At 43.6% G+C, this 27,795-nt stretch overlaps 1 protein-coding gene across 1 annotated transcript in view; it reads left to right on the top strand.

Moving 5' to 3' along the window:
* Nucleotides 1–328: 328 nt before the first annotated feature.
* The window catches only part of TNFRSF13B (TNF receptor superfamily member 13B), a gene marked incomplete at its 5' end in the record, with an annotated part of 34,549 nt that continues 7,082 nt past the window's right edge, over nt 329–27,795 (top strand). The window contains 2 exons of the mRNA XM_080826559.1: nt 329–389; nt 24,508–24,753. Of these exons, the coding sequence (XP_080682685.1) occupies nt 329–389; nt 24,508–24,753 (307 nt within the window). The remainder of the gene's footprint in view (nt 390–24,507; nt 24,754–27,795) is intronic.

Here is a 27,795-nt window from a genome sequence, read left to right as displayed (position 1 = left end):
AACCATGTGCCGTGGAGCTGGAAACCAGGTCCAAGCTGTGGGTCAGGGCCAGCTTGCGGTCATACCAGTTTATACCTCACCCCAAGGCCGGGCCAGTCCTGTCCTTCCCCTGCAGGCACTGGTGGGCAGGGTGCAGAGGGGGCTCCGTAGATGGATGGCACTGGCGGGGACTCCGAGCAGTCCCAGGCCACCCACCTCAGCTCCTAACACGCAGGTGCAGGGCGGGAGGGGGTGCCGCTGATTTACATCCTACAGGTTGGGGGGAAAACCCAGGAAGTGCAGCTCAGGCACTAATCAAATCTCAGGCTAATAATAAACGTCCTGAGTAATGAGCGGCTTGGGCTGGAGCAGGCGAGGTGGCCGGAGCCGGGCAGGCCAGGAAGAGCGGCGTGAGTAGCTGGGGAGGCGGCCGGGTGGGGGTGAGTGGGGGCGAGGAGGGCTTGGCCAGGGGTACCCTGCGTGGATTCGGTGGGGATTGCTGGGCACGGCATCCACAGCAGACAGGCAAGCTCCGGCAGTCTGAGGGTCGCCCCACGCCTCTGCACATGGACAGCCCCAAGTCTGGGGGCCTTGGGGGTCTGCCCCTTGCACCCCAGGAGAGGAGCCGGGAGCTTGGAAGATCAGCACATAAGCAGAAATTCCAACCCAGACGCCCCCGACCCCGAGCTGGCCAGGGCACGTCAGCCAGGTTGGCCAGGAGGTTTAAAAAGTATTTTATTTTGAAGCCAAAGTGCGGAGGAGAGTTTAATGCAGCTTCTGCATACATCCTCCAGCTTTGACAATTATCGACATATGGCCCCCCCTTTCCATGCCTTCGGTGTTCCCCCAGCAGCCCCTCTGGATCATTTAAAAGATAATAGCAATGTATTGTTTGATTTGTGGATTCCTCAGCATTGAACTCTAAAAGCCTTTTAAAAAACAAAAATCAAAAAATTAACCGTCAAACTCTGACCAATTTGAAAAAGAAGCCCCCCCCAGCCCCCAGGTGCACCAGGGTGGCTCAGTCAGTTAAGCGTCTGCCTTCGGCTCAGGTCATGATCCCAGGTTCTTGGATCAAGCCCCACGTCAGCAGGGAGCCTTCTTCTCCCTCCCAACTCTGGCTGCCACTCTGCCTACTTGTGATCCTTCGCTTCCTCTCTTTGTCAAATAAATAAATAAAATCTTAAAAAAAAAAAAAAGAAATAGAATGTCGCCCCCCTAATATTACCCAATGGCTGGTCAGTGTTGAGAATTTCCAACGGTCTCATCAATGTCTTTTCCAGTTGATTTGTTCAAATCAGGATCTGACTACGCCCCATTATGGCTTTGATTACACATTTTATTTTATTTTATTTATTTTATTTATTTTTTAAAAGATTCTATTTATTTATTTGACAGAGATCACAAGTAGGCAGAGAGGCAGGCAGAGAGAGAGGAGGGGAAGCAGGCTCCCTGCTGAGCAGAGAGCCCGATGTGGGGCTCGATCCCAGGACTCTGGGATCATGACCTGAGCTGAAGGCAGAGGTTTTAACTCACTGAGCGACCCAGGCACCCCCGATTACACATTTTAATCTGGAACAGTTCCTCTCTGGTCTCTCCCCCCACCCCCCCCCACCCCCACCCCACCCCCCGCTATTTATTATTGAAGAAGCTGGATAGCTTACCCTGTAGAATTTTTATCAGGGTTTTAAAGGCCCGTTTGAAGGCCCGAACCAGGAAGCATAGTTTGCTAGAGAGGAAGGATCCAAGTCTGTGCTGTGCAGAGGGGACGCCAAGGGTGGGTTTGAGGGGCTCTTCGGGGTCCTGGGTGGCCTGGCCCGGGTTCATGCACTGCTGGCTCCCACTCTGTCCTGCTCATATCAGGCAGGGAGCACATATTTTCTCTGATTCGTTTTTAAACCTACTGACCTTGTCCCCAGACACGTCCCCAGTTAAGGGCTCAAATGTATAAAATTTCTAAGACCCTCAGAGCAGGCAAGGGCCAGAGGCCACCTTGACTCAGACTGAAACTGCCCAGGCCACCAGGACCACGGGCCAGGAATTGGTCAGAACCATGACGGGGCACTGAGCGCGGCTGCCATGTGCCCCAGAATCTGCCCCGGCCTGGAGTTCAGGGTTCTAGCTCCCCGGTGTTCACAGACTCCCTGTGTGACCTTGGATGAGCCTTTCACCTCCCCTGGCTCTGTTTCCTCAGCTTTACTATGAAGAAGAGCCTCTGCCCCACCACATGTCCCTCAAAACCTCGAAAGGGCTTTGAATCTGCCAGAGCCCCTCTTGAGGAGTCCCAAGCAAAGGCTCGGAGAAGGGCTGCAGTTAAAAAAGCTTTGGGTTTCTCTAATCTGGCATTTTCCGAACGAATGTGACCACAGACATCTTTCTTGGTACAGAAACTCTTAAGCCAAGCACACGAGGAATCCCAGGCAGGGGGGTCCAAATATCATCCCCCTGGCTGCTCTTGGGTCTCAGGGTGCAGGAGGTCAGGGGTGTGAGCCTGGTCCTCAAAACCAGGCGTGCAAGGGGAGTTCTCTTCTTCCCTCTATGACAACAGAAGTTTCTCAAGGTTCTATTCTGCCTGGCTGGTGTCAGTCTTGGGGTTTCCCTGGCTCTTTGGGGGGCTGGATGATGGTTCTGGGATTTTCTGTAGATCCAGGTCATGGTGGAGGAGTGGGGAGCAGGCATGGCACCATTGGCTCCCCGTCAGGTCCCACAGCTTGGTGGCACCCAGACCACGAGTATGTCTCGGAAGCTCTCTAGGGCTGCCTTGTCCAATCTAACCCAGAGGCACCCCCCCCCCATAACTTCACAGTGTGCTGGGGCGAGCAGCAGCACCCTCCTTCTCCTCTCCCCAAATGAGGGAAGGATCAGAGTTCTAATTTTGTTTGATCCTTTTGTATTTTCAATTTGTGTTTTGAGTAGATAGTGGTCACACATCGGAAGCGCAGAAAGTATAAAAAGGTATACAATATGAAGTCTTCCTTCTCTCTCCGTCCTTCAGCTGCCTAGTTCCTGCCTCCCTGGAAAGAAATAGCCTTAACTGCCATATTCTTTACACATCGCACAGTTTACCCCGTTAAAGCGTGCGAGGCAATGTTACTGAGTGTGTTTGCAGACTGATGCAATCAGCACTATGATCTAATTTTAGAACATCTTCATCACCCCACACTCTCCATTCCTCCCCACCCCAGGCCTTAGGTTATCACTAATCTGCTTTCTGTCTCTACAGATTTGCCTGTATTTTTCTTTTTCTTTTTTTTAAGATTTTATTTATTTATTTGACAGACAGAGATCACAAGTAGGCAGAAGGGCAGGCAGAGAAAGAGGAGGAAGCAGGCTCCCTGCTGAGCAGAGAGCCCGATGCTGGACTGGATCCCAGGACCCCGGGATCATGACCTGAGCCAAAGGCAGAGGCTTAACCCACTGAGCCACCCAGGTGCCCCAGATTTGCCTGTATTTTTCTTAAAAAGATTATTTATTTGGGGAGTGGGGCAGAGAAAGAGGGAGAGAGAGAATCTCAAGTAGACTCCCTGCTAAGCATGGAGTCAGACACAGGGCTCCATTCCAAGATCCTGAGCTCAAAACCTGAGCCAAAATCAAGAGTCAGCCACTCAACTGATTGAGCCACCCAGACACACCCAAGCTCCTGTTTTGGACAATTTTATAAAAATCAAATGTGGTTTTATCCAACTGGGGCACCTGGGTGGCTCAGTCGTTGGGTGTCTGCCTTCACCTCAGGTCATGATCCTGGGATTGTGAGATCAAGCCCCACATCAGGCTCCCTGCTCTGCGGAAAGCCTGCTTCTCCCTCTCCCACTCCCCCTGCCTGTGTTCCCTCTCTCGCTGTGTCTCTCTCTGTCAAGTAAATAAAATAAAAATCTTTAAAAAAAAAAATCCAATGTGGGGCACCTGGGTGTCTCAGTGGGTTAAGCGCCTGCCTTCGGCTCAGGTCATGATCCCAGGGTCCTAGGATCGAGCCCCACATTGGGCTCCCTGCTCAGCGGGGAGCCTGCTTCTCGTTCTTCCTCTGCCTGCTGCTCCCCCTGCTTGTGCTCTCTCTCTCTCTCTCTCTCTCTGTCTCTCTGTCAAATAAATAAATAAAATCTTTTAAAAAAATCCAATGTGGTATTTTGCAAACTCCCTTCTTCCTCCTAGTGTGATGTTTTTAAGCTTCATTCATGTTGTAGTATGTATCAGCACTTTCCCCCTTTTTATGGCCCAATAATATTCCATTTAACGGATATACCACATTTTATCCATTCATCAATTGATGGACATTTGGGTTGTTTCTGCTTTTTGGCTATTATGTCTTGGAGCGGAATTGCTAGGTCTTATGGCAATTCTCTGCTTAACACTTTGAGGAACCACCAAACTGGTTTCCACGGTAGCTGTACCATTTGATACTCTTGCTTCCTGTATGAGGGTTCTAGTTTCTCCACATCCTCAGGAACACTTGTCATTATCCCTTTGTTCATTATGGCCATTTTAGTACGTACGTCAGTGTGGTTTTGATTTGCATTTCCCTATTGACATGGGATGTTGACCATCTTTTCATGAGCTTAGTAGCCATTCACATTATCTTTTGGGAAAAATGTCTAACTCCTTAACCTATTTTTAAATTGGGTTGTTTTTCACTATTCGGTTATAAGCATTCTTTATATATTCTGGATCCCCCAACATATATATGATTTGCAAATATTTCTTCCCACTCTGTGGGTTGTCCTTTTATTTTCTTGATAGTATTCTGTGAAACACAAACGTGTTTAATTTTGATGAAGTACAATCTCTCAATCTTCTCTGTAGCCATTTATGCATTTGGTGTCATTGCCTAACCCCAAAGCATGAAGATTCACTTGTTTTCTTCTAAATTTATCATTTTAGCTCTTACATTTAGATCTATGATCACTGGGAGTTAATTTTTGTGTATGGTGGGAGGTAGGAGTCCAAATTTATTTTTTTTTAAAGTTTTTATTTATTTATTTGACAGAAAGATCACAAGTAAGCAGACAGGCAGGCAGAGGGAGAGGAGGAAGCAGGCTCCCCACCAAGCAGAGAGCCCGATGTGGGGCTCGATATCAGGACCCTGGGACCATAACCTGAGCTGAAGGCAGAGGCTTTAACCCACTGAGCCACCCAGGTGTCCTAGGAGTCAAAATTTCTTGTTTTACACATGTCTATCCTATTGTCTCAGCACTCTTTGTTGAAGACTATCCTTTCTCCCATTGAGTTGTCTTGGACCCTTGTTGAACATCAATTGACTATAAATGTTAGGCTTTATTTATGGGCTCTCAATTCTATTCCATTGGTCTAAGGTTATCTTTATGCCAGTACCACACTGTATTATTTACTATTGCTTTGTAGTAAGTTTTGAAATTGAAAACTCTGAGTCTTCCAACTGTTCTTCTTTTTTGAGATTGCTTTGGCTTTTCTGGGTCTCTTGCATTTCTACATGATTTAAGGATCAACTTGTCAAATTCTGCAGAAAAGCCAGCTGTGACTTTTTATTAGGATTGCGTTGACGCTGTAGAATAATTTGGGGAATATTGCCATCTTAACAATATTAAGTCTTTCAATCCATGAACATGGGATGTCTCTCCATTTATTTAGGATTTTTAAGATTTCTGTCAACGTTTTGTAGTTTTCAATGTACAAGTTTGGCACTCTTTTGTTAAATTTATTCCTAAGATTTTTATTTAAAACACCATTTTTTTGTTTCTTATATTTCTTTATAATGTTTCTTTGTGTATATGCCAACACTTACAGATTTGAACTTTCCCCCTTTTTGCAAAAAGAAAAGAAGGAAGGAAGGAAGGAAGGAAGGAAGGAAGGAAGGACCGGCCCTATGAACTATGCTGTTATGTACACTATTTATTCTTATTTTTATTTTTCTGCATAATATATCTTAGAGTTCTTTTCATAGCAATATATAAAGAGCTTCCTAATTCTTTTTTTAGAGATGCACAATAGTCCTGTATATAAGCATACTATAATTTACTCATTCAGTCCTCTATTGATGGGCATTTGGGTTTTTACCAATCTTCTGCTATTACAAACATTGCTGCAATGAATTTATTATTTCACACTCTGGGATAAATCCCAGAGTTTAATCACTGTATCACTGGTAAATGCATCAGTAATTTTGACAAATGTTGCCAAATTGCCCTCCATGAGGATTACCCCTATCCCCGCCCCCACCACCCACTTTCCATACTGAACTAGAGTGCCAGTTTTCTCATGACTTTGCCATTAGAAGGTATTATTAAGCTTCTGGATTTTTAAGTCTATTAAAGGGAAGATAGTATCAGCACAGCTGTCTTTGGAATGAACCAGACATCTTTATGATGTTTTTCCCTGTCTGTGAACTGTCCACTGTGTTTGTTCAGTTTTCTATTGAGTGACTGACTTTTCCCCTTCTGTTTATAGATATAAACTGCAATTTTTTGTTCCCACTTTCTATTTGCCTTTAGACTTTTCTGAAGGCATTTTTGACCATGTTTGGGGGTTTTTTGTTTACTTGTTCTGTGAAGTCTATTTTATCAGTCTTTACTTTTACAGATTTTGGATATGGGGTCATAGTTAGGCCTTTCATACTCCAAGGTTACAAAGAAATATCAGGTCATTTTTTTCTTTAGAACTTTTTGTAATTTTATTCTTTTTCACACTTAAATCTTTGGGCTGGTGGTTTTGGGTTTTGTTTTATATACACACACACACACGTATGTATATGTGAAGTTATTTACATATATGTACATACACATGTATATATGTGTATGTGTGTGTGTGTATATATATGTATGTGTGTGTATGTGCATATATATATATATATATATATATGAAATTATTTCCTGTGCTGGTTTCTGTCCCATTTACTTTGTCTCTTCCAGGAATCCTCTCCCCTAAGTTTTAAAAGCAAAAGCCAAGAGTTTTGCTTTCCCCTCTCTCCATTCCAGAACACCTCTGCCCTGAGTCCTACTTGAATGGAGGAAATGCAGGCAGGAGAGGGGGCAGAGTAAAACTTGAATATTGTCCCAGCCCAGCTGCTTATAACACAGTGCAAAAATGGAGACTGCTTTTCATTCCACAAGTCTTTACTGAGGACAACAATGTGCAAAGTCATTTATGAGCATTTATCAAGGACCTACTATGTCCTGGTATTATGGGAAGCACAGACTCAGAGATGAATGAGACAGTGAAAGGAGGCAGAATGGCTACACCTTCAAATGTAAATTACAAAACAAGAAATATGACCAGGTAGACATGCTCAGACCACAAGGTCATCCAGGAAGACACATGTGAGACAGCTCAGAGGAGAGGAGAGGCAAGAGGATAAGACAGTTACGGGGGCAAGTGTTTTTAGAAAATTATGATGCTTAAGCTACAAGTTGAGACTGCAGGAGAAGTTCCCAGGCCTGGAGGGCTAATTTGAGGATATATCATTATTAATAAAAATATTCTATCATTATAAGTGATTCTATGGTTTTATATTACTATAAAATGATTATAATTGTGACTATAATTAATCCATTATATTTTATACCACTTGTATCAGACAAGTAACCACCACTTGGCAGCCGTGTCTCAGGCCAGTTACACGCATGTCACATAAACGTCCTTGCGAGAACTTCCTCTGCAGAGGATAGCCTATACCCTCCATTTTGCAGATAAGGAAAGCTGAGGTTATACGCCTTTTCTCGGGGTGATTCACTGGTGACCCAGAGTTGTGGTTTCCCCACCACACGCACTTTGGTTCTCTCACACTTGTTCAGCCACCGAACTGTGGCAAATCAATTTTCAAAATGAGCTAACAGCAGGCAAAAATTATAATAGGTGGAAACGGTCATCCCCTTCTTATAAACCAAAACTGAGAAAGTGACTTGACTAGGATTCCCAATACCTAATTTAGTTCCGACTTAGATCCTGTGTGGGGACAGTGGGCTCACCACCCTGAGAATCTCTGAAAGGTAGTTTGGGGTGGGGGCTGGCCGAGGTCAGTCTCCGACCTATGTTCAGTATTTTAGAAGAGCCTGGTAGGAAATGAGTTACAATGAACTGAAATGAAAAGCCACCTTCTCATTTTTTTCTTTGTCTCCTGCCCTCACCTTGTCCTCTTACTTCTCCCACCACCCCAACCCCTCTACCTCCTCTTCCTTCTTCTTCATGTAAATAAAAGCGAGGTTGTAAGTGGTCGTTGCCTGGTCTCCTGCAGGTGCCCCAGGTGTCAGGCTGTGACCTCCTCCAGGACACACACCCCATCTCTTCCCACTGGAATCCCCTCTTGACCTCACCCCACCAGTGACAGCCTAGCTCAATGCCCCCAGTTCACACTGTGTTTACTCAAAGACTGGATGAGAAATTCCTCCCGTCTTGAAGCTGTTTTTGTCCTTCCTTTTCAATTCAAGATTTTCTTGACAAAATTGTAAAGAGTCAGAAGGAGGACCTGAGATTTTACACCCCTCCTGTTCCTTTCTCATGGGGATGGGACTCTCTCCCCACCATAGAGAGAGATATGGAGTTGTCTCAGGCCCTTAGGCAGGAATTTGTCCTTTTATTCTTCCCTTGACCCAGGTTCATGCCTTGCCCAGCACAGTACTCCATATTGCAAGGAGTGGCAGTATTAATAAGGGCAATAGCTCAGAAGGTTAACCTTTTACTAATAGCCCAGTACGATGCCAGGCAAAGCAGTTGCCATGCATGAAATGTTCACACTGGCCATATGAAGTAAGCAATAACATCCCTATTTTACAGATGGGGACACTGGGTTTCCAGGAGGTGATGTTCTGCCCAAGGCCACACAGTTAGGAAGTGCTGGACCTAGGATATATAGTCCAGTGGTTCCCAGCCATTGCTACCTGATAGCTTCACTGGGCTCACTCTCAAAGAGTCTCAGAATATAATAGGCATACAGAGCTAGTTCTTGACTTTTCAATTTTATATACTATGTGTTAACTTCCTACTTTTTAAGACAAGAACTCAATTCTTACATCACCCTCTGTGTACGCACAACCTCTCCTCCACCCTGTCTCCCAGAGCTCTGCCTTTAGTTAGACCCGTGGAGACTGTGAATAAGTCTGATACAGACAATGGGGCTGACCTGATGGTGGATGCGGCTGCAAGAGCGGTGTACTCAGCCAGCCTGGCACATTGTGTTGTTGAATCCATCAACAACACAAATTCCTTTGGATCCCTTTAGCCAACCCAGGTGTTCAAGGATAGACTGCTCTCTTTGCTGTCGGCTAATCAGTCGCCCCCAAATATAAAATGCTCTACAGTTTTGTTCTTCCTTTTGCTCATCCTCTCTTGTAAGTCCCGGTATTGCCTTTGTTCATTGACAGCGGTCTAATGGTTATCTCCACTCACACAAATGAGTAACATTTGTTACTCATAATTCAAATTCTCTGAGTTACTCATGGACTGTTGCTCACACATTTATGATGATGTAGATTTTGTTCCCAGCTGAACCATACAAGTTCTATGATTTCCCTGGGCTTGATAGCGCCTCAGTGTTCTCTGTGCATATCAGTAATTTATCCTCAGCTCTGTGACAAGCTCAGCCTGTGAGTTGCCAAACATACTCACTTTTCTATTATTTCAGTGTTTTCATTGGAAATCTTCCTTCCCTCTTTTCTTGTTTAGCTGGGATAGGATTCCCTCTAGGCCTATAGGCGCTGTCCCCAGAGACGTCTCTCATCATCATTCTGAGAATTCTAACTTCATCTCTTTGCTGAGATGGATCCACTGTTTCTCCCCCACTCCCCATTGTTTTGTTTACTCCCTACATTTGATGGAGCGTATCCCCAGTAACTCACCAGGAAATGGTGCATGGATGGAAGATAAAAGTTTTTGAGACTTTGTATGTCTCATAACATCTTTAAATCCCACACTTGATTAATAATATGTGGTGTTCTAGACTGAAAACATTTCTATCATAAATTTGGAGCATTGAGCCCTATCTTTTCCTTCTGGTTTGCTTTTTTTGTGGTGAAATATACAGAATAAAATTTACCATTTTAGTCATTTTTAAGTGTACGATTCAATGCTGTTAAGTACATGCACAATGTTTTGGAACCATCACCACTATCTACCCAAAACTTTTCATCCTCCCAGTTCCCTCCCCTGCCCCCAATGCCTGGTAAACTCTAGTCTGCGTTCTGCCTCTATGAACTTGCCTGTTCTGGGTCCCTCACTCAAGTGGAATCATACAGTATTTGTCCTTTTGTGGCTGGCTTATTTCACTGAGCATAAGATCTAGAAAGTTCTTCCATGTTCCTCCATGTGTCAGTACTTCACTCATTTTAATAACTGGATAATATTCCAGTGTAGATAGCTCTTTTTACTTATCCTTTCATCTAATGATGAACATTTGGGTTTTCCACATTTTGGCTATTGTGAATAACGCCGCTGTGAACGCTGGTGTACAAGTATCTGTTTGAATTGCTGTTTTGAGTTCCTTGGGGTGTATTCCTAGGACTGGAATTGCTGGGCCAAATGTTAGCTTCGTATTTAACTTTTTGAGGAACCGCCAAATTGTTTTCTGTAGTGGTTGCAGCCTTTTGCATTCCCATAATCAGTACATGAGGGGTCCAATTCCAATTCCTCCATGTTCTTGTCAACACTTGTTTGATGCATTTTTTGAAGATAGCCATTCCAATGAACATGAATGAACATATCTCATTGTAGTTTTGATTTGAATTTCTCTAACTACTGATGATGATGACTATTTTTATATGCTTATAGGCCATTTGGATGTCTTCTTTGGGAGAGATGTCAATTCAAGTATTTTGTCCCTTTTGACTTGACTGGTTTCATTTTTGGTTCTTGAGTCTCAGTACTTCTTTATATCTTCTGCATATTAATCCCTTATCAGAGATATTTGCCCCCATTCTGTGAGCTCCCATTTTTCACTCTCTTGATATGCACAGAAGTTTTAAATTTTTATGAAATCCAATTTATCTAGGTGTTGTATCAAAAATGTCATTGCCAGAGTCAATCCGTGAAGACCTCCCCCTGTTTTCTTCTAAAAGTTTTATAGTTTCAGGCTTAAGTTTAGGTCTTTGATGCATTTTAAGTTAATTTTTGTATATAGTGTAAGGTAAGGGTTCAACTTTGTTCTTTCACATGTGGATATCCAGTTTTCTCAGCACCATTTAATGAAGATTGTCCTTACCCCGGTGAAATATTTTGGACCCCTGTTGAAAGTCAATGGACTGTTTATGTGAGAGTTTATTTCTGGTCCATTTCTGAACCATTCCACTGCTCTGGGTGTCTGTCTTTATTCCAGTATTATACTACTTAACTGTTTACTTTAGCTTTGCGATAAGTTTGGAAATCAGGAAGTGCTGGTCCTCCAACTGTTCTTATTCTTCAAAGTTGTTTCGATTTATTCAGGGTTCCTTGCAATTCCATAAGAAGTCTTAGGATGAATTTTTGTATTTGTATTAAAAAGTTACTGGGATTTTGTTAAGGATTACATTGAATCTGTAGATCACCTTGGGTAGTATTGCCATCTTAATATTAAGTCTTCCAGTCCATGAACATAGGATGTCCTTTGTTTAAGTCTTCTTTAATTTCAGTAATGTTTTGTAGTTTTTCAGTGTATATGTTTTTGCCACCTTGGTTAAGATTATTTCTAAGCTTTTTATTCTTTTTTTAATGCCTTTGTAAATGGAATTGTTTTCTTAATTTCCTTTTAGAGTTGTTTGCTGCAAATACATATATTTGTGTTTTGACTTTATCCTACAACTTAACATTAGCTCCAATAAGGGGGTGTGTGTGTGTAACTTTTAGGGATTTTACATATAAGATCATGTCATCTGTGAACAGAGATAATTTTACTTTCTTCTTTCCAATTTAAATGTCTTATTTCTTTTTCTTGTCTAATTGCTATAGCTAGAACTTTCAGTACTACGTTCAATCAATGCAGTGAAAGTGGTCATTCTTGTCTTGTTGCTGCTCTTAGGAGAAAAGTTTTCAGTCTTCCATAATTGAGTAGGATGTCAGCTGTGAGTTTTTCATATATGGCTATAATCATATTGAGGAAATTTTCTCCTGTTTTTGCTTTACTGCTTTATTTTTTTGATCATGAAGAGGTTTTGGATTTTGTCAAATGCTTTTTCTGCACCAACTGAGATGAGCATACAGTTTTTCTTTTCATTCTTTTAATGTGGTATATTACACTGATTAGTTTTTGTGTAATGAACCATTGTTGCATTCCAAGAAAAGAAAATCCCACTTTTTTGCGGTGTAGAATCCTTTTAATAAAGCTGTTGGAATTTATTTGCTAATGTCTTGTTGAGAATTTTTACATCTATGTTCATAAGACATATTGGTCTGTAATTTTCTTTTCTTATGTTGTCTTTCTGAGGCTTTGGTAGCAGTGTAATGCTGACCTCATAGAATGAGTTAAGAGGTATTCCCTCCTCTTCAATTTTTTAGAAGAATCTGAGAAGTATTAGTGTCAATTCTTCTTTAAGTGTTTCATCAAACTCACCAATGACACCATCTGGTCATGGGCTTTTCACTGAGAGGTTTCTGATTACTGATTCTATCTTCTTACTTGTTATATATGGGTCTGTTCAGATATTCCTTTTTCATGTGTCAGTTTTTGTAAATTGTATGTTTCTAGGAATTTGTCTATTTATCTAGGTTACTCAATTAGTTCGATGTATAATTGCTCATAGTATTCTCATAATCTGTAAAATCTGTAGTAATATCCCCACTTTCATTTTTTAATCTCTTTTTTCCATCTTATTTGATTTTCATCATGATAAGTGTACTGTATAATCCCCATCACCTATTTCACCCATCCCCCCACCCACCTTGCTTCCAGTAACCAACAGTTTGTTCTCCATAGTTAAATCTGTTTCTTGGTTCGCCTCTCTCTTTTTTTTCGCCTTTGTGCATTTGTTTTGTTTCTTAAATTCCATATATGAGTGAAGTCATATGGTATTTGTCTTTCTTTGACTGACTTATTTTGCTTAGCATAATACTCTCCAGCTCCACCCATGTCTTCGCAAATGGCAAGATTTCAGTCTTTTTTTATGGCTAAGTTGTACTGCATTGTTGATATATACCACATATCTATGGACACTTGGTCTGCTTCCATAGTTTGGCTATTGTAAATAATGCTGCAATAAACACAGGGGTGCATGTATCCCTTTGCATTAGTGTCTATATATATATATATATATTTTTTTATTTTTTTGGTAAACATCCAGTAGTGCAATTCCTGGATCATAAGGTAGTTCTATTTTTAATTTTTAAGGAAACTCCATATTGTTTTCCACAGTGGCTGCACCAATTTTCATTCCCACCAACACTGCAAGAGGGTTCCTTTTTCTCCACATCCTCACCAACAGTTCCTATTTCTTGTATTTTTTATTTTAACCATTCTGGCAAGTGTAAGGTGATATTTCATTGTAGTTTTGATTTGCATTTCCCTGATGATGGGTGATGCTGAGCATCTTTTCATGTCCCACTTTCATTTCTGACTTTAGTAATTCAAGTCTTCTGTTTTTCTTAGTCAGTCTAGTTAAGGTCTGTCAATTTTGTTAATCTATTCAAAGAACAAACTTTCGGTTTTGTTGATTATCTCTAGTACAGTTTTTCCAGTTCTCTATTTTATTTATCTCCACTCCAATCTTTATTAGTTCTTTCCAACCAATATCTCTGGGTTTAGTTCACTCTTCTTTTTCTAGTTCCACATGGTGTACAGTTAGGTTATGATTTGAGAATTTCTATTTTTTTTAAGATTTTATTTATTTATTTGACACAGAAATAGAGATCACAAGTAGGCAGAGAGGCAGGCAGAGGGAGAGGAGGAAGCAGGCTCCCCGCTGAGCAGAGAGCCCGATGCAGGGCTGGATCCCAGGACCCTGGGATCATGACCTGAGCCGAAGGCAGAGGCCTTAACCCACTGAGCCACCCAGGCACCCTGAGAATTTCTATTTTTTTAGTGTATGCATTTGCAGCTACAAATATCTCCTTCAGCATTACTTTCCAGTATCCCATAACTTTTGGTAAGTCGTGTTTTCATTTTCATTTATCTCCATATTTTTCTAATTCTCCTTGTGATTTCTGCTTTGATACAGCAGCTGCTTAAGAGTAGGTTGTTCAGTTTCCATATATCTGTGAATTTCCCAGTTTTCCTTCTGTTATTGATTTTTAGTTGCATTCCATTTTGATCAGAAAAGGTATTTTGAATGGTTTCAATTTTTTAGAACCTGTTAAAATTTGTTCTGTGACCTAATATATGGTCTGTTTTTTATTTTATTTTATTTTATTTTACTTTAAAGATTTTATTTATTTATTTGACAGAGAGAAATCACAAACAGGCAGAGAGAGGGGGGAAAGCAGGCTCCCCGCTGAGCAGAGAACCCATGCAGGGCTCGATCCCAGGACCCTGAGATCATGACCTTAGCTGAAGGCAGAGGCCTAACCCACTGAGCCACCCAGGCGCCCCTTGTTTTTTATTTTAAAAGAAAGTGAAGGGGGAAGAGGCAGAAGGGCAGAGGGAGAGAGAGACTTTTAAGCAGACTCCATGCCCAGTGTGGAGCCCAGCTTGGGGCTTGAACTCACAACCCTGAGATCATGAACTGAGCCAAAATCAATAGTTGGACATTTAATGGACCCAGGTGCCCCTATGATGTAATATATGGTCTATCATAGAGAATATTCCATGCACACTTGAGAAGAACATGTATTCTGCTGTTGTTGAGTGTAATACACTGTGTATGTTCATTATACGTCATTGGTTTATAGTGTTTATTTGTAGCTGGTTTATAGTGTCATTCAAGTCCTGCATTTCCTTATTAATCTTTTGCCTGGTTCTGCTATCCATTACTGAAAGCGGGTATTGACATATCCAAATATTACTGCAGAATTATCTTTTCCTCCCTTCAATTCTGTTAATTTCTGTTTCGTATATTTTGGAGCTCCGTTATTAGGTGCATGTATGTTTATTGTGGTCAAACTTTTTATCGATATATTTTGTCCTTCTTTGTTTCTTATAACCTTATAATCTTTGTTTCTTATAACTTTTGCTTAAAGGCCTATTCTGTCTGACAATAATATAGCCACCTCAGCTCTCTTTTGGCTATTATTTGCATGGAATATATTTATTCATTGTTTTTGCTTACAATCTCTTTGTAAGATTGTTTTGTACAATCTCTTTATGTCCTTTTTATCTAAAGTCTCTTGTAGACAGCATATAGATGGATACTCTTCTTTTTTAACACAATCTGCCAATTTCTGTCTTTTAAAGTTTATTTGTTTTTAAGATTTTATTTATTTATTTGACAGAGAGAGATCACAAGTAGGCAGACAGGCAGGCAGAGAGAGAGAGGGAAGCAGGCTCCCTGCTGAGCAGAGAGCCCAATGCAGAGCTCGATCCCAGGACCCTGAGATCATGACCTGAGCCGAAGGCAGAGGCTTAACCCACTGAGCCACCCAGGCACCCTGAATTTCTGTCTTTTAATAGAGAAATTTAGTCCATTTATTTTGATGTGGTTACTAATAAAAAAGGACTTTCTTCTCTCATTTATCTGTTTTCTGTATGTTTTGTTTTTTGTCTTGCAGTCCCTCCATTGCTATCCTTTTATGTATCTAGTTACTCATGTGTAATATTTGATTTGCCTTTTCTTTCTTCTTTTGTATTTTTTTAAAGTTATTTTCTTAGTGGTTATCTTGAGGATTACAATTAACATCTTAAACTTATAACAATTTGATTTGAAGACTAACTTAGTTTCAATAATACACACACATTCTCTTCTTATATCTCTGTTCCTTCCTATTTATATTGTTATTGTCACAGATTACCTCTTTACACATTTTTAAAAAGATTTTATTTATTTATTTGACAGAGAAAGATGGAACACAAGCAGGGGAAGTGGGAGAAGGAGAAGCAGGCTTCCTACCGAGGAGGGAGCCTGATGTGGGCCTGGATCCCAGGACCCTGGGATCAAGACCTGAGCGGAAGACAGATGCTTAATGACCGAGCCACCCAGGCACCCCACCTCTTTATACATTTTGTGCCCATTAACATAGATTTATAGTCATTGTTTCATGCACTGGTTCATTAAATCATATAGGAAAAAAAGAGGAGTTACAAATCACACAAAAAGTACAATAATATTGGCTTTTATATTTATGTATGTAGGTATCTTTACCAATGGCCCTTATCTGTTTTTATGACTGTGTCTATGTCTAGGGTACTTTCATTTCAGCAAAAAGGACTCCCTTTAGCATTCCTTGTTGGGTAGGTGTAATGAATGAGGGTAATGGACTCCCTTGGCTTCTGTTTATCTGGAAATGTCTTAATTTCCCCTTCATTCTTGAAGGATAGTTTTGCTGGCTGTATAATTCTTGGTTGGCAAATTTTTCCTTTCAGGACTTTACACACATCATCATACCAACTCCTGGCCTCCATGGTTTCTGAGGAGAAATTAGCTGTTAATTTTTTTTGAAGATCACCTGTATGTGACAAGTTGTTTCTCTCTTTCAGGTTTTATAATTTTCTCTTTGTCTTTGTGTTTCCTCATTTTGATTACAATGTGTCTCAGTATGGGCTCTTTGAATTTAACTTATTGAGAGTTCTTTGAGATTTTTGAACATGTATATTTATGTCTCTTAAGATTTGAGAAATTTTCAGCCATTATTTCTTCAAATATTGTTTATGTCCCTTTCTCTCTCTCCTTCTGAAACTCCTATAAACTTATGGTGGCATGTTTGATAAGGCCCCACAAGTCCCCCAGAGTCTGTTCACTTGTCCTCATTAAAAAAAAAAAAACATTTGGCTTCTCAGACTAAACAATTTGTTTTATCTTCAGGTTCACTCATCCTTTCTTTTGCCTTCTCAAATCTGTTGTTGAAAACCTTTAGTGAGTTTTTTAAAATTTCAGTTATTGGACTTTTCAACTCCAGAATTTCCATTTGTTTCTATTGTTTAATAGATTTTTTTACAGCAGTTTTGGGTTCGCAGAAAAATTGAGTGGGAAGTACAGAGAATTCCCCTATATCTCAGAATCCCAAACATGCCCAGCCTCCTATACTATCAGCATCCTGCAATAAAGTGGTACATTTGTTACAAGCGATGAATCTACATTAATACACCATTATCACCCAAAGTCCATAAGTTTACATTAACATTTACTTTTGGTGTTGTACCATCTATGGGAATTCACAAATATGTATAAGGACGTGTATCCACCATGATACTATCGAATAGACTAGTTTTCATGCCCTGTAAAATCTCCTGCACTCCACCTTTATTTCTCCTTCCCCAAGCCCCTGACAACCACTCATCTTTCTATAGTTTCTATAGTTCTGCCTTTCCTAGAATGTCATATAGCTAGAATCACACAGTAGCCTTTTCTACTTAGCTTCTTTCAGTTACTACTATGCATTTAAGATTCCTCCATGTGTTTTCATGGCTGATAACTCATTTCTTTTTAGTGCTGAATAAATTCCATTGTTTGGATGTACTGTAGTTTATTCATCCACTTACCTACTGAGGGAAACCTTGCTTGCTTCCAAGTTTTGGTTCCTTCTTTTACAACTTCTATCTCCTTATTCATATTCTCATCCATCATTGTTTTTCTGATTTCCTTTAGTTCTTTGTCCATGGTTTTCTTTAGCTCACTGAATATATTTAAGACCGTTGATTTGACATCTTTGACTAATATTTCTAAATGTCTAGACTTCTTCATTGATAATTTGTGTCGAATTCTTTTTTTCTGTGAATGTGTCATATTTTCCTCTTTGTATGTTTTGTAAGTTTTCTGAGAACTGGACATTCTGAGTATTATGTTGCAGTAATTCTAATTCTCTCATTCCTCAGGAATTGTTGTATCTTGCTTGTTGATGGCTGGAGTCCATTTGTGGCTTTTCCAAACTACATTTGAAAATGTGTGTTTATTGCGTGTGGTCACTGAAGTTTCTCTTCCTTCATCTCTGCAGTCAGCCAGTAACCTGACAAAGATTTCCTTAAAAGTCTGGCTACCAAAGGGGAGGGGGGGAAGTACTGTCTCTTTAAATCTCCATGGAACACTTGGGGTGCCTGAGTGGCTCAGCCAGTTAAGTGTCTGTCTTCGGCTCAGGTCATGATCTCAGAGTCCTGGACAGAGTCCTACATCAGGCTCCCTGCTTGGTGCAGAGTCTGCTTCTCTTCCTCTGCTCCGCTGCCACCCCCCGCTCTTGCTCTCCCTCTCTCTCAAGTAAATAAATAAATAATCTTTAAAAATATAAATAAATCCCCATGGAAGCCACTTCAGCTGATGGGGGTTGAAACAATGGCCACCAGCCTGTGTGCTAGCCTCTCACCGATCAAAAACAGCAATCAGCAGTCAGAACCTATAGTCCCAATATTTGGAGGACAAGGTCCCTATTGCCCATCTAGATTCCAGCAAGTTGGACCAGCAATATGACCAGTTGCTCCCACTGCTGCATACCTGGGGCTGGAGACTGAGGAATGGTAGCCATCACCACGAAATAGTCTGAAATGTGCCAAAATTTCAAAAATTTACCACTATCTTCATCCAGCTTTCCCCTGGATAAGTCCAGAGTTCCACAACAGTTACTCAAGAGGGTTGCTGCCTGCTCAACAGCTGTTAGGTGGAAAGGCAGGTCACTGGAGCTTCTACTCTGCCTTCTTCCCAGACATCGTTCTTACATCCCAGTTTTGATTTGAGATGTCCACGGACTTCCCCACAAAACTCCAAACCTCTGTGAGTCACCTGCTTGTTCTCAAGACGGTTTTAGAATCTGCTCTTAATCTTTGGTCCTCCTAAATTTTATGATGATGGGTCATGGCTTGTGAGAATTTATTACGTCAGACGCCTGACTGGTTTTTTGAATCTGGAAGCAATATCCTAGAAATCTGTTTTCTCTGGAACTCCCATTAGTTAACCTTTGGACTTCTCGAAATAAGTCTGTAATTTTCATATTTTTTTCTCTCCTTATTTTCTGGGAAATTTCTTCAATTACATCTTGCAACCCTCTTACTGATGTTTTTATTCTGGCTATTATATTTATAATTTCTAATAATTTTTATTTGTCTTATGCATATTCTTTTTTAAAAGATTTTATTTATTTATTTAACAGAGAGAGAGTGAGAGCACAGCAGGGGGAACAGCAGGGGTGGCGAGAGGGAGAAGCAAGCTCACTGAGCAGGGATCCCATTGTGGGGCTCAATCTCAGGACCCTGGGATTATGACCTGAGCTGAAGGCAGACCTTAACGACTGAGCCACCCACGTGCCCCAATTCTATGCATATTCTCTTCAAAGACAGTACACCATTCCTTTTCATGAATGTAAAAATTCTCCTATCTTTCTGAGGATATCAGTTGTTGCTGTTGTCACCTTTTAATTTTCTTCTGTTCTCTGCATTTTGTCTCTTGGCTCCCAGCATGTTCTTTCTGCCCACTTCGTTTGAATTCTCTTCCATGTAGAGGGTGTGCTCCAATATCAGGTGACATGTGGTTCTTGGTTCACAATTAAGACTGAGGCAGAAACAGCTGATCAGAAGTTCTGGGTAAACAAATGAGGTTGTTAACGTAGAAGTTTTGCTCTCAGATGGTCAAGCAACAAACTTGGTCATTTTTGAGAGAGACTCTCCTAGTCAGTGCCTTTAGGTCTTTTCCTTTGGATCAGTTTTTCCAGAGTCTGCTGATTTCCTGCCAGTTGCAGGATGGGGAAGGAGACGTTTTTAAAAACATGGCCACAACACTCCTTAGGTTGTGTTTTGGAGAGAGTGGACCTTACGGCTACCCTCCGCTATGTCGGAGAAGACCACTAATCTTTTGCTTGGGTTGTCAAGAGACCGTTACCTGTCTGGGGGATCTGGCTGGGGTCAAGCCTTCTTTATATAAATTTCCAACCAGTCTTTCTTTCATTGTTTTGCCTTCCCAGCCCCCACTGCCAGAGATACTTGGTGTGTCTAGTTCCAGAGACTTCCTAGGGTTCCGTGGCTCAAATCATCTTCCTTTTCCCTGTGGGCATCAAAGGAGAGAGATCTTTATCTGAAATCAGTCCCAGTTCACATGCTTTCTGTATCCCAAAAATGTTGCTCACATCTGTCCTCTGCTGCAGTAACTTTTTTCCATTCTCTTTCTCTTTAAGGACAAACATCTTTTTCTTGTCCTTTTAGCAGGTTTTCAAGAGGGAAGGAAGATAAGCCCCTGTGTTTAAGCTGACACATTAAACCAGAAACCACCAGTCTCTTCTCGGCTTACTTTCATTAAAGAGTAAACAGACTTGCAAAGTGTTTAAAAGGAGATGTTGTTGGTGAAGCTAATATCATGAAATCAGGCAAAAAAATTGTAGGAAAGGTGATGCATTCATATAATAGAAGACTCAGCAAAACAAAATAAATGACAGAGCCTCGACAGAGATACGTCTCAGATACCTTGTGGAGCCACAAAACCAGACACAAAAGTTCAAGAATGGGCAATATTAACAACCAACAGTGAAAAAAATCAGAGTAGAGGGGCGCCTGGGTGGCTCAGTGGGTTAAAGCCTCTGCCTTCAGCTCTGGTCCTGGTCTCAGGGTCCTGGGGTCGAGCCCCACATTGGGCTCTCTGCTCAGCAGGGAGCCTGCTTCTCCCTCTCTCTCTCTGCCTGCCTCTCTGCCTACTTGATCTCTGCCTGTCAAATAAATAAAATATTTTTAAAAAAATAAATGGCTGAAATTCTTTTAAAAAAATCAGAGTAGAAGTAACCTCTGGAAGTAAGTATTAGATGGAAGGAGATCCAAGGGAGTCTTTAGGGTGCAAGAAATGTCTATATCTTGTACCTTGATGTGGGTTGTAGTGACAGAGGTGTGTACATATGGAAAAATTCATCAAGCTGTACACTTCAGATGTGTGTACTTTACACACATCATTGTGTGTGTTTCATACCTCAGTAAAAATCAAAAAGGGAAAGAAATAGATATTTATTGAATGCTTGCTGTTTGCTAGACACTGGTTAGATCTGCTTTTCTTTTTATTCAGTTAATGAGCACCAACTCTGTCCTGGTTCTGAGGACCCAGGGTGAAAAAAAAGTTAAGAGTTCTTGCCTGCATGATGCTCACAGTTAATTGGGGAGACAGTATCCGATAGTCACACTTATAAAAATGAAGTGAAAACAGTGACAAGTAAGGGGCACATCGCTGTTCACAAAAGGGAGCATGTTGTAATCTGAGAAGAGAATTGGGATTTTCTGAGGAGACAAAATTTTAACAGTGGTCTGAAGGATCAGGAGAAAATAACTAGTGGGGGAGCATTTTATGCAAAGAGAACAGCATTTTGTGCAAAGGTACTGTGGTAGAAAGAGGCACATGTAAGAGGGCAAAGAACAGGGCTGAGAAAGGCACAGATGTTGTGAGAGAGGGAGCGTCAGAGCAGCCATATCACAAATGGGGAAACTGAGGCTCAAGGAAGTGAGATGGCTGCCACAGGTCACCCAGCAAGTGCAGTTGGGGTTGGAAGCTAGCTTTGTCTGGTTCCCTCTGCTTGCTGAGACAGAGAGTAGGAATGTGAGTGGGAGTGGCTGTCTGGGTTCTGACCTGCAGCAGGATGCCAGCTGCCCTCATGCTCCTTGCCTCTCAGCTCCACAGGGCTTGTGAAGGGGGATGGCCATGGAGCTCTGCCCTGAAGAACAGTACTGGGATTCTCTGCTGAACATCTGCCTCTCCTGCAAACCTATTTGCAGCCATCAGTTTCCACGCACCTGTGCAGCATTCTGCAGTGAGTTCTGGGGCTCAGGTCCCATGGGCTGGATCACCCCTTACCCCCCCTGCCCAGAGTTCCCTCAGGCCCCATTGCACTTGGGTGGGTCGTGAAAGGAGGTGTACAATGTTGCATCTCTTTACCCCTCGGTCTTTCTGCTCTGGCCACACTGACCTCCTTGCAGCTTCTTGAACATGCTGTTTTTTCCTGCCTCAGGATCTTTGCACATGTTGTACCTTATGCTTGGAATGCATTTCCCTGTTATAGTTCCTCAGCTCCCTCCTACTCAACCTTCAGGCCAAATGTCAGAGGTCTTATCTGACTGCCCAATAAAAATGAGGACCTCCTTTGTCATTCTCTGTTCTGATTGTCTTTTGAAAGTTTTTATTATAGGAATGATCACAGAGAGGATAAAATAATAAATTCCTATCTACCCATTATTAGTGTTAAAATTTTTGCCTTTTTATTCCCCAGCCATTGTCTTGCTTGTGTATTTTATTTTATTTTATTTTAAAGATTGTATTTCTTTGAGAGAGGGTGAGAGAGCACAGAGGGAGTAGGAGAGAGAGAGCAGACTCCCTGCTGAGCAGAGAGCCTGATGCAGGGCTCAATCCCAGAACCCCGGGATCATGATCTGAGCCAAAGGCAGACACTTAACTGACTGAGAGTATCTCCACTATCCATTAATGAAGTAGAATATTCGTTGTATCACTCCACAAATATTCATGGAACTCTCTAGCTTCTTGAAAATAGGAAACTGACATGATTCTTCAAGGGAGTTATCATCTAATGGAAGAAATAACTACATTTTGGGGCGCCTGGATGTCTCAGGGAGTTAAAGCCTCTGCCTTCATCTCAGGTCGTGATCTCAAGGTCCTGGGATCGAGCCACGCATCAGGCTCTCTGCTCGGCAGGGAGCCTGCTTCCTCCTCTCTCCTCTCTGCCTGCCTCTCTGCCTACTTGTGATCTGTCTGTCAAATAAATAAATAAAATCTTTTTTTTTAAAAAGAAACAACTACATTTCAAATGAGAAAGATAAAGTACCATAAATGCTACAGTTAGGAGAGACCACCTCTGGCTGATGGGTTGGGGGGCAGGGAAGTGTCCTTGGAGTACATGCCACCTGAGATAAATTGTTTAGAGTTTGTAGATGTGGCAGTCAGATGGGGCAGGGCAGGGCACTCCTGGAAGAAGGACCAGTGTGGGCAAAGGCATGGAGGTGGAAGAACACAACAGGAAGTATCAAGGCCCAGAAGGGAAGTTTATGAGGTTGGGCAGTGAGGGTTGGTGGTCTGGGGAGCTCAGACACCATCTGCAACAGCCACACTGGGGGCCTGAGGAGGGAAGGAGGTCACACATAAAACCCTGGAAACACCACTGTCATCCCGTCAACTGTCTCCTGAGTGGCAACGACAGTGGTCCTATGTGGCTTAGTAGAACCCTGGGGCAGAACCAGGGCAAGAAGAGATCACTGATCCCATCTGAGTCTTCCCTGAGGTCCCAGTTTCATCATCTTCCTGGTCTTTTCCTCAACTCTTTTAAAGACATAGGGTTGGTGTCTTTGTGTTGCAAAGAGGCACAAACGAATATTCTACTCAAACCTTCCATTAACCCAGCATTTACTTATTATGTGTCAGACACTGTGCCAGGAGCTTCAAATCCTCATAGTAACTTTAAGAAATCAACCTTTGGGGGTGCCTGGGTGGCTCAGTGGGTTAAAGCCTCTGCTTTCGGCTCAGGTCATGATCCCAGGGTCCTGGGATCGAGCCCTGCATCAGGCTCTCTGCTCGGCAGGGAGCCTGCTTCCTCCTCTCTCTCTGCCTGCCTCTCTGCCTACTTGTGATCTCTGTCTGTCAAATAAATAAATAAAATCTTTAAAAAAATAAGAAAAGAAAAAAAAGAAATCAACCTTTGTCTTGGAAATGTGGGAACTGAGGCACAGAGAGGCTGAGACCCCACAACTTCAAAGGTAGACCAGGGATGCTCTCAAATCTGTTTGGCCTTAAAGGCTATGTTCTTACCCTCTATCTTGCACTGTCTCTGAAATGTGCCCTTAAAATCCCCTATGTCAGTTACATTTTCACATAAATAGAATCTTATTTTAAAGACAAGGGAAGCTTGCCCTGTGAAAGTACAGATTTCTGTTACGCACTCAAAATTGCTCTCTTAATGCAAGTATGATTGGGCTTTAGTGTGCCTGGCTTCTGCTCCTTGGCACTGATGTCTGTTTAAGCTCTTATAATTCTCATTCATTAAGACAGAAGAAACACTATTAGTGTGAGCTTTCCCATCTTTCTTCCAACCTCCTCCCTCAAGCTGCCAAGGTGGTTGCTGGCTTCCTCCTCCAATCCTTATGTTAATATGAACTATGTTTTCCCTTTATGAAGTTTGAAAAATGCAAGTTAAGAACTTACATGATAATGTAATAATAATGTAATAACCTAGATTTCAATTTTAATTTAATAATGTAATAACCTAGATTTCAATTTTAAAAGATAACTAGAAAATTCTTATATGTTTAGAAAATAAGAAATGCACTTTCAAATGATCTATAGGTCAAAGAAGCAGTAATAATGAAAAGTAAAAATGTTGTAAATAGTTTTGGAAAAATACTACATATCAAAGTATATGTTGCGGCTAAAACAGTACTTAGAGGACAATGGATAGCCTTCCATTTACATATTGGGAAAGGACTTGCATTACCCTGGAATTACCTTTGGGGAATTGAACTGTGATTTTTTTTTTTTTTTAACTGTGATGCCCTTGAAGGCCAGCTTCACAGGGCCTGCAGATCTCTATCGTCTGATAACATCACTCATTTCTGCCTCCCAGAGTCGCTCAGTTGCCGCAAGGAAGAAGGCAGGTACTATGATCAGCTCCTGAAGGATTGCATCAGCTGTGCTTCTGTCTGCGGACGTCACCCCAAGCAGTGCACATACTTCTGTGAGAACAAGTTCAGGAGCCATGTGAACCTCCCACCAGAGCTCAAGAGACAGCGGTCTGGGGAAGCTGAAACCAGGTCAGATGACTTGGGAAGGTACCAGGGAACAGAGCACAGAGGCTCAGAGGCAGGCCCAGGTAAGCCCTCTGAGGTTGGCCTGATGGTGTCTGAGGGTCACAGTGGGTGGAAGGCCAGGCACCAGGCCTAAACAAGGAGGGTCTGCAAAGCAGGACGTCCAAAGTCCAGGCAAATGGCCAGCAGGCAGGGGAGGGTCATCGCGGGGTAGAAAAAAATACAGACAAAATATTTAGAAGTCTGTGGGCCAGAAGAATGCAGGAGGAAAAGAAGGAGGACTTGCTGAGAGGTGTAAGTGAGTGCATGAGCAATGCTGAGCTGGGATTCAGGCCAAGTCGATGGGTCCCAAAGTTTATCCGCTCTGCAGGAGCAAAAGACCCAGAGCGTTCATGGGATTGTTCCTTCCTGAGGGTAACCTGCTGCCCGTGGGACGTGATGAGCTATTCCTGTTTGCAACTCCCAGTCAAGCTCATCCCTGGAGGGCAGTGGGTAGAATCCGGGAGCCTCAGGTTGGCCTCAGGGCTACACCCTAGGGTGTGTGGATGGGGGTGTGTAAGGACATGATGGGGGGCCAGTGGGGTCAACAGGGCAGGTCATGCCTGAGCCCGCGGCATTTGCTGTCCCACCCCTACCACAGCATAGCCAGGGACACCGCATGCCTTCCCAAGGGACTCCATGGCTTAATGACTGCCTGGCTGTGGTATGAGTCTCCCCAGAGGTCTGGGGCTTTGGTCCATTCTCCTCTGACCCCTGGTGTGCTGGTGCGGCAGGAGCTGCGCATGGTGTGGACCAGAAGCAGGCAGTACCAGGACCACACCCCTGGAAGACCAGGTGGGGACCTGTTGGAGAGCATGGTCTGGGGGACGCCATGGGACCAGGCTGTCTCTGGCTGCGGCTGGGGGTGGAGCTCATGCGATCCCGGCCCCCTTGTGGGCTCCCCAAATCCCGCCATCCCCCTGCTAAGTCCGCATCCCTGCCAGACCTCCCCTCAACCCCACCCCAGCTCTTTCTGCAGTCCTTCCAGACTGTCATTCCTTCATTGGACACATAACTCTGAGGGTTTGCTGCGCGTGGGCAAGGCGGCAAAACCAGACAAATCCTGTCCCTGACCCCACAGAAGCTGCGGTCTAATGGGAGAGACAGACAATGCCCAAGACTCAAGCAAATGAGACATTTATCTCAGTGTGTGGTGGCAACACAACCCAGCCAGGGGTGTGATGGGAGGCAAGGCAGACTAGGGTGATGGTGGAGGCCATGGAGCCGGTCCCTGGTTCCAGCCCCCACTGTGTGACCTTGAGCAAGTTACTTAACCTCTCTGAGCCTTGATTCTGTGCAAATGATGAGATCATGTATCTTCATGGAGTTTTGAAGATTATAAGAGAACGCTCGTCAGGGTCTGTGAGTGCCCACCAAAGCCTACGTAACTGCTCATGACAAAGGAAACTGTGTGTAAGAGACAAGGTGGGGAAAGGGCTTTCCAGGCAGAGGGAACAGCATATACAGATGCTCTGAGGAGTCAGGTTGCTGTGCCGTGAAGGGGGGACAAGAGCTTTGTGCTACAAGGCAAATCCGAGGAGACTGACACTAAGTCCCTGCGTCAGGGGCTCCTAGCTTCGGGCGGGACTCTGGTCCGAAGCAGGAGGGACCCCCTCGCCCCGGCCACCGAAAGTGTGAACCCTTTGGCTGTTGAAATTGATGATACACACGGGCCAAGAGTGTACCCCGTGAGGCTGCAGTGACAATGGCCTGAGAGCAAGGGGAGGGAGCCTGCCTGGGGCTTCGTGGCCGGGGGTGAGAGGTCCCCGGTGCAGGGGGACATGCGTGGTTGGAATCTTCCAGAGGCTCCAGCCCCTGGTCTTTCCAGTCAGCTTGCCCCAATGTGGGCCGGAGTGGGGAGCTCCAGGTCGACATTCGGAGTCTGGCTGTTAGCTCCAGGGAGACGCGCAGGGGTGAGGTAGGTGGAGGGAATATCTGCTTCTCCCTGAACAGACTTCTCGGGAAGGGGAAGTGGGCACCGGAGTCAGGGGCAGGGGGAGCAGCGGAGCATCGCGGGGCCCTGGGAGAGGATCAGATGGCCCTATCGGCCAGGCTGGGGCCACTGATGGGCTCCTGGAGGCAGGGGCAGCCACAGAGGAGAGGGTATGGCCTGGGCTGCAGGGGGACCCCCAGGGCCTCTTGAAGGGTGGACACTGGCAAAGGCAGCAGGGGCCCCGAGAGCCTGTTTCTGGCAACAAAGGAGGCCACAGATGACAAGATGGTCCTCAAGGGGTGGTGGCGGCGAGCACAGCGGGGCTGCTCAGGTTCTAGGATGACCGGCACCAGGGGAGCCCTTCCATGAATGATTCTAGAAGTGCATCCAGCAAAGCACACAGGGTTACAGAGAAACCAAGGATGCTGAGATACGATTCTCAATAGCATCTCGAAACATGAGATCAAAGTAAACATTAAATCAAAGGATTACCAGAGTATTGTGCAAACTGGAAGGTCGGGGTGAATCTCGGTGCTTCTCTGTGAAAGCGTCAGATGGCATGACGGAGCGGTGGGCTGGGGGACAGCGGACCTCCAGCCCCCGAGGAGGGCAGGCGGACGGCGAAGGCTGCCGGGAGCGACCGCGTGGGGTGCGCAGTTACCCCACACTGTGCCATGGACAAGGCCACACTCCTGCTCACGCCACTCGGGGCTGTGGCCTCCGCGTACAGGGAAAGCAAAGGCTGAACCTCAGCGGGCCGTCAGTGAAGCTGAAAGCGTGCCTTTCTTATCCAAGTCCACAGAGCCCCCAAATTCTACACAGGGGCCCCCTGGGCCGCAGTTTAAGCGCTCCGGGTGTGTTGGGAGCAGGGCCCTCCCAGACCTGCCGGCGCCGGGATCCAGGGAAACTTCTGGACCACTTGTGCCTACCTGTCCCCACCTGTAACGATCATGATGGCACCGACCTCACAGGGCTCTCCTGAGGCCTCAATAGCTCTGAGATTTGGGGGCACGGGGCCTCGTCGGGCGGGAAGAGGAGAAGGTGGGTCCCATCCTGGGTCGGCCGTGTTAGCTCCCCGCAGCTGCTCTAACACCCTGCCACGAGCTGGGAGCTTAAAACCACACGAATGTCCTTT

This window comes from Martes martes (genome assembly GCF_963455335.1).
Source record: "Martes martes genome assembly, chromosome: 16".
Classification (NCBI taxonomy): domain Eukaryota; kingdom Metazoa; phylum Chordata; class Mammalia; order Carnivora; family Mustelidae; genus Martes; species Martes martes.
The sequence above is the reverse complement of the archived record's forward strand: the minus strand, read 5'-3'. Positions and strand labels throughout refer to the sequence as shown.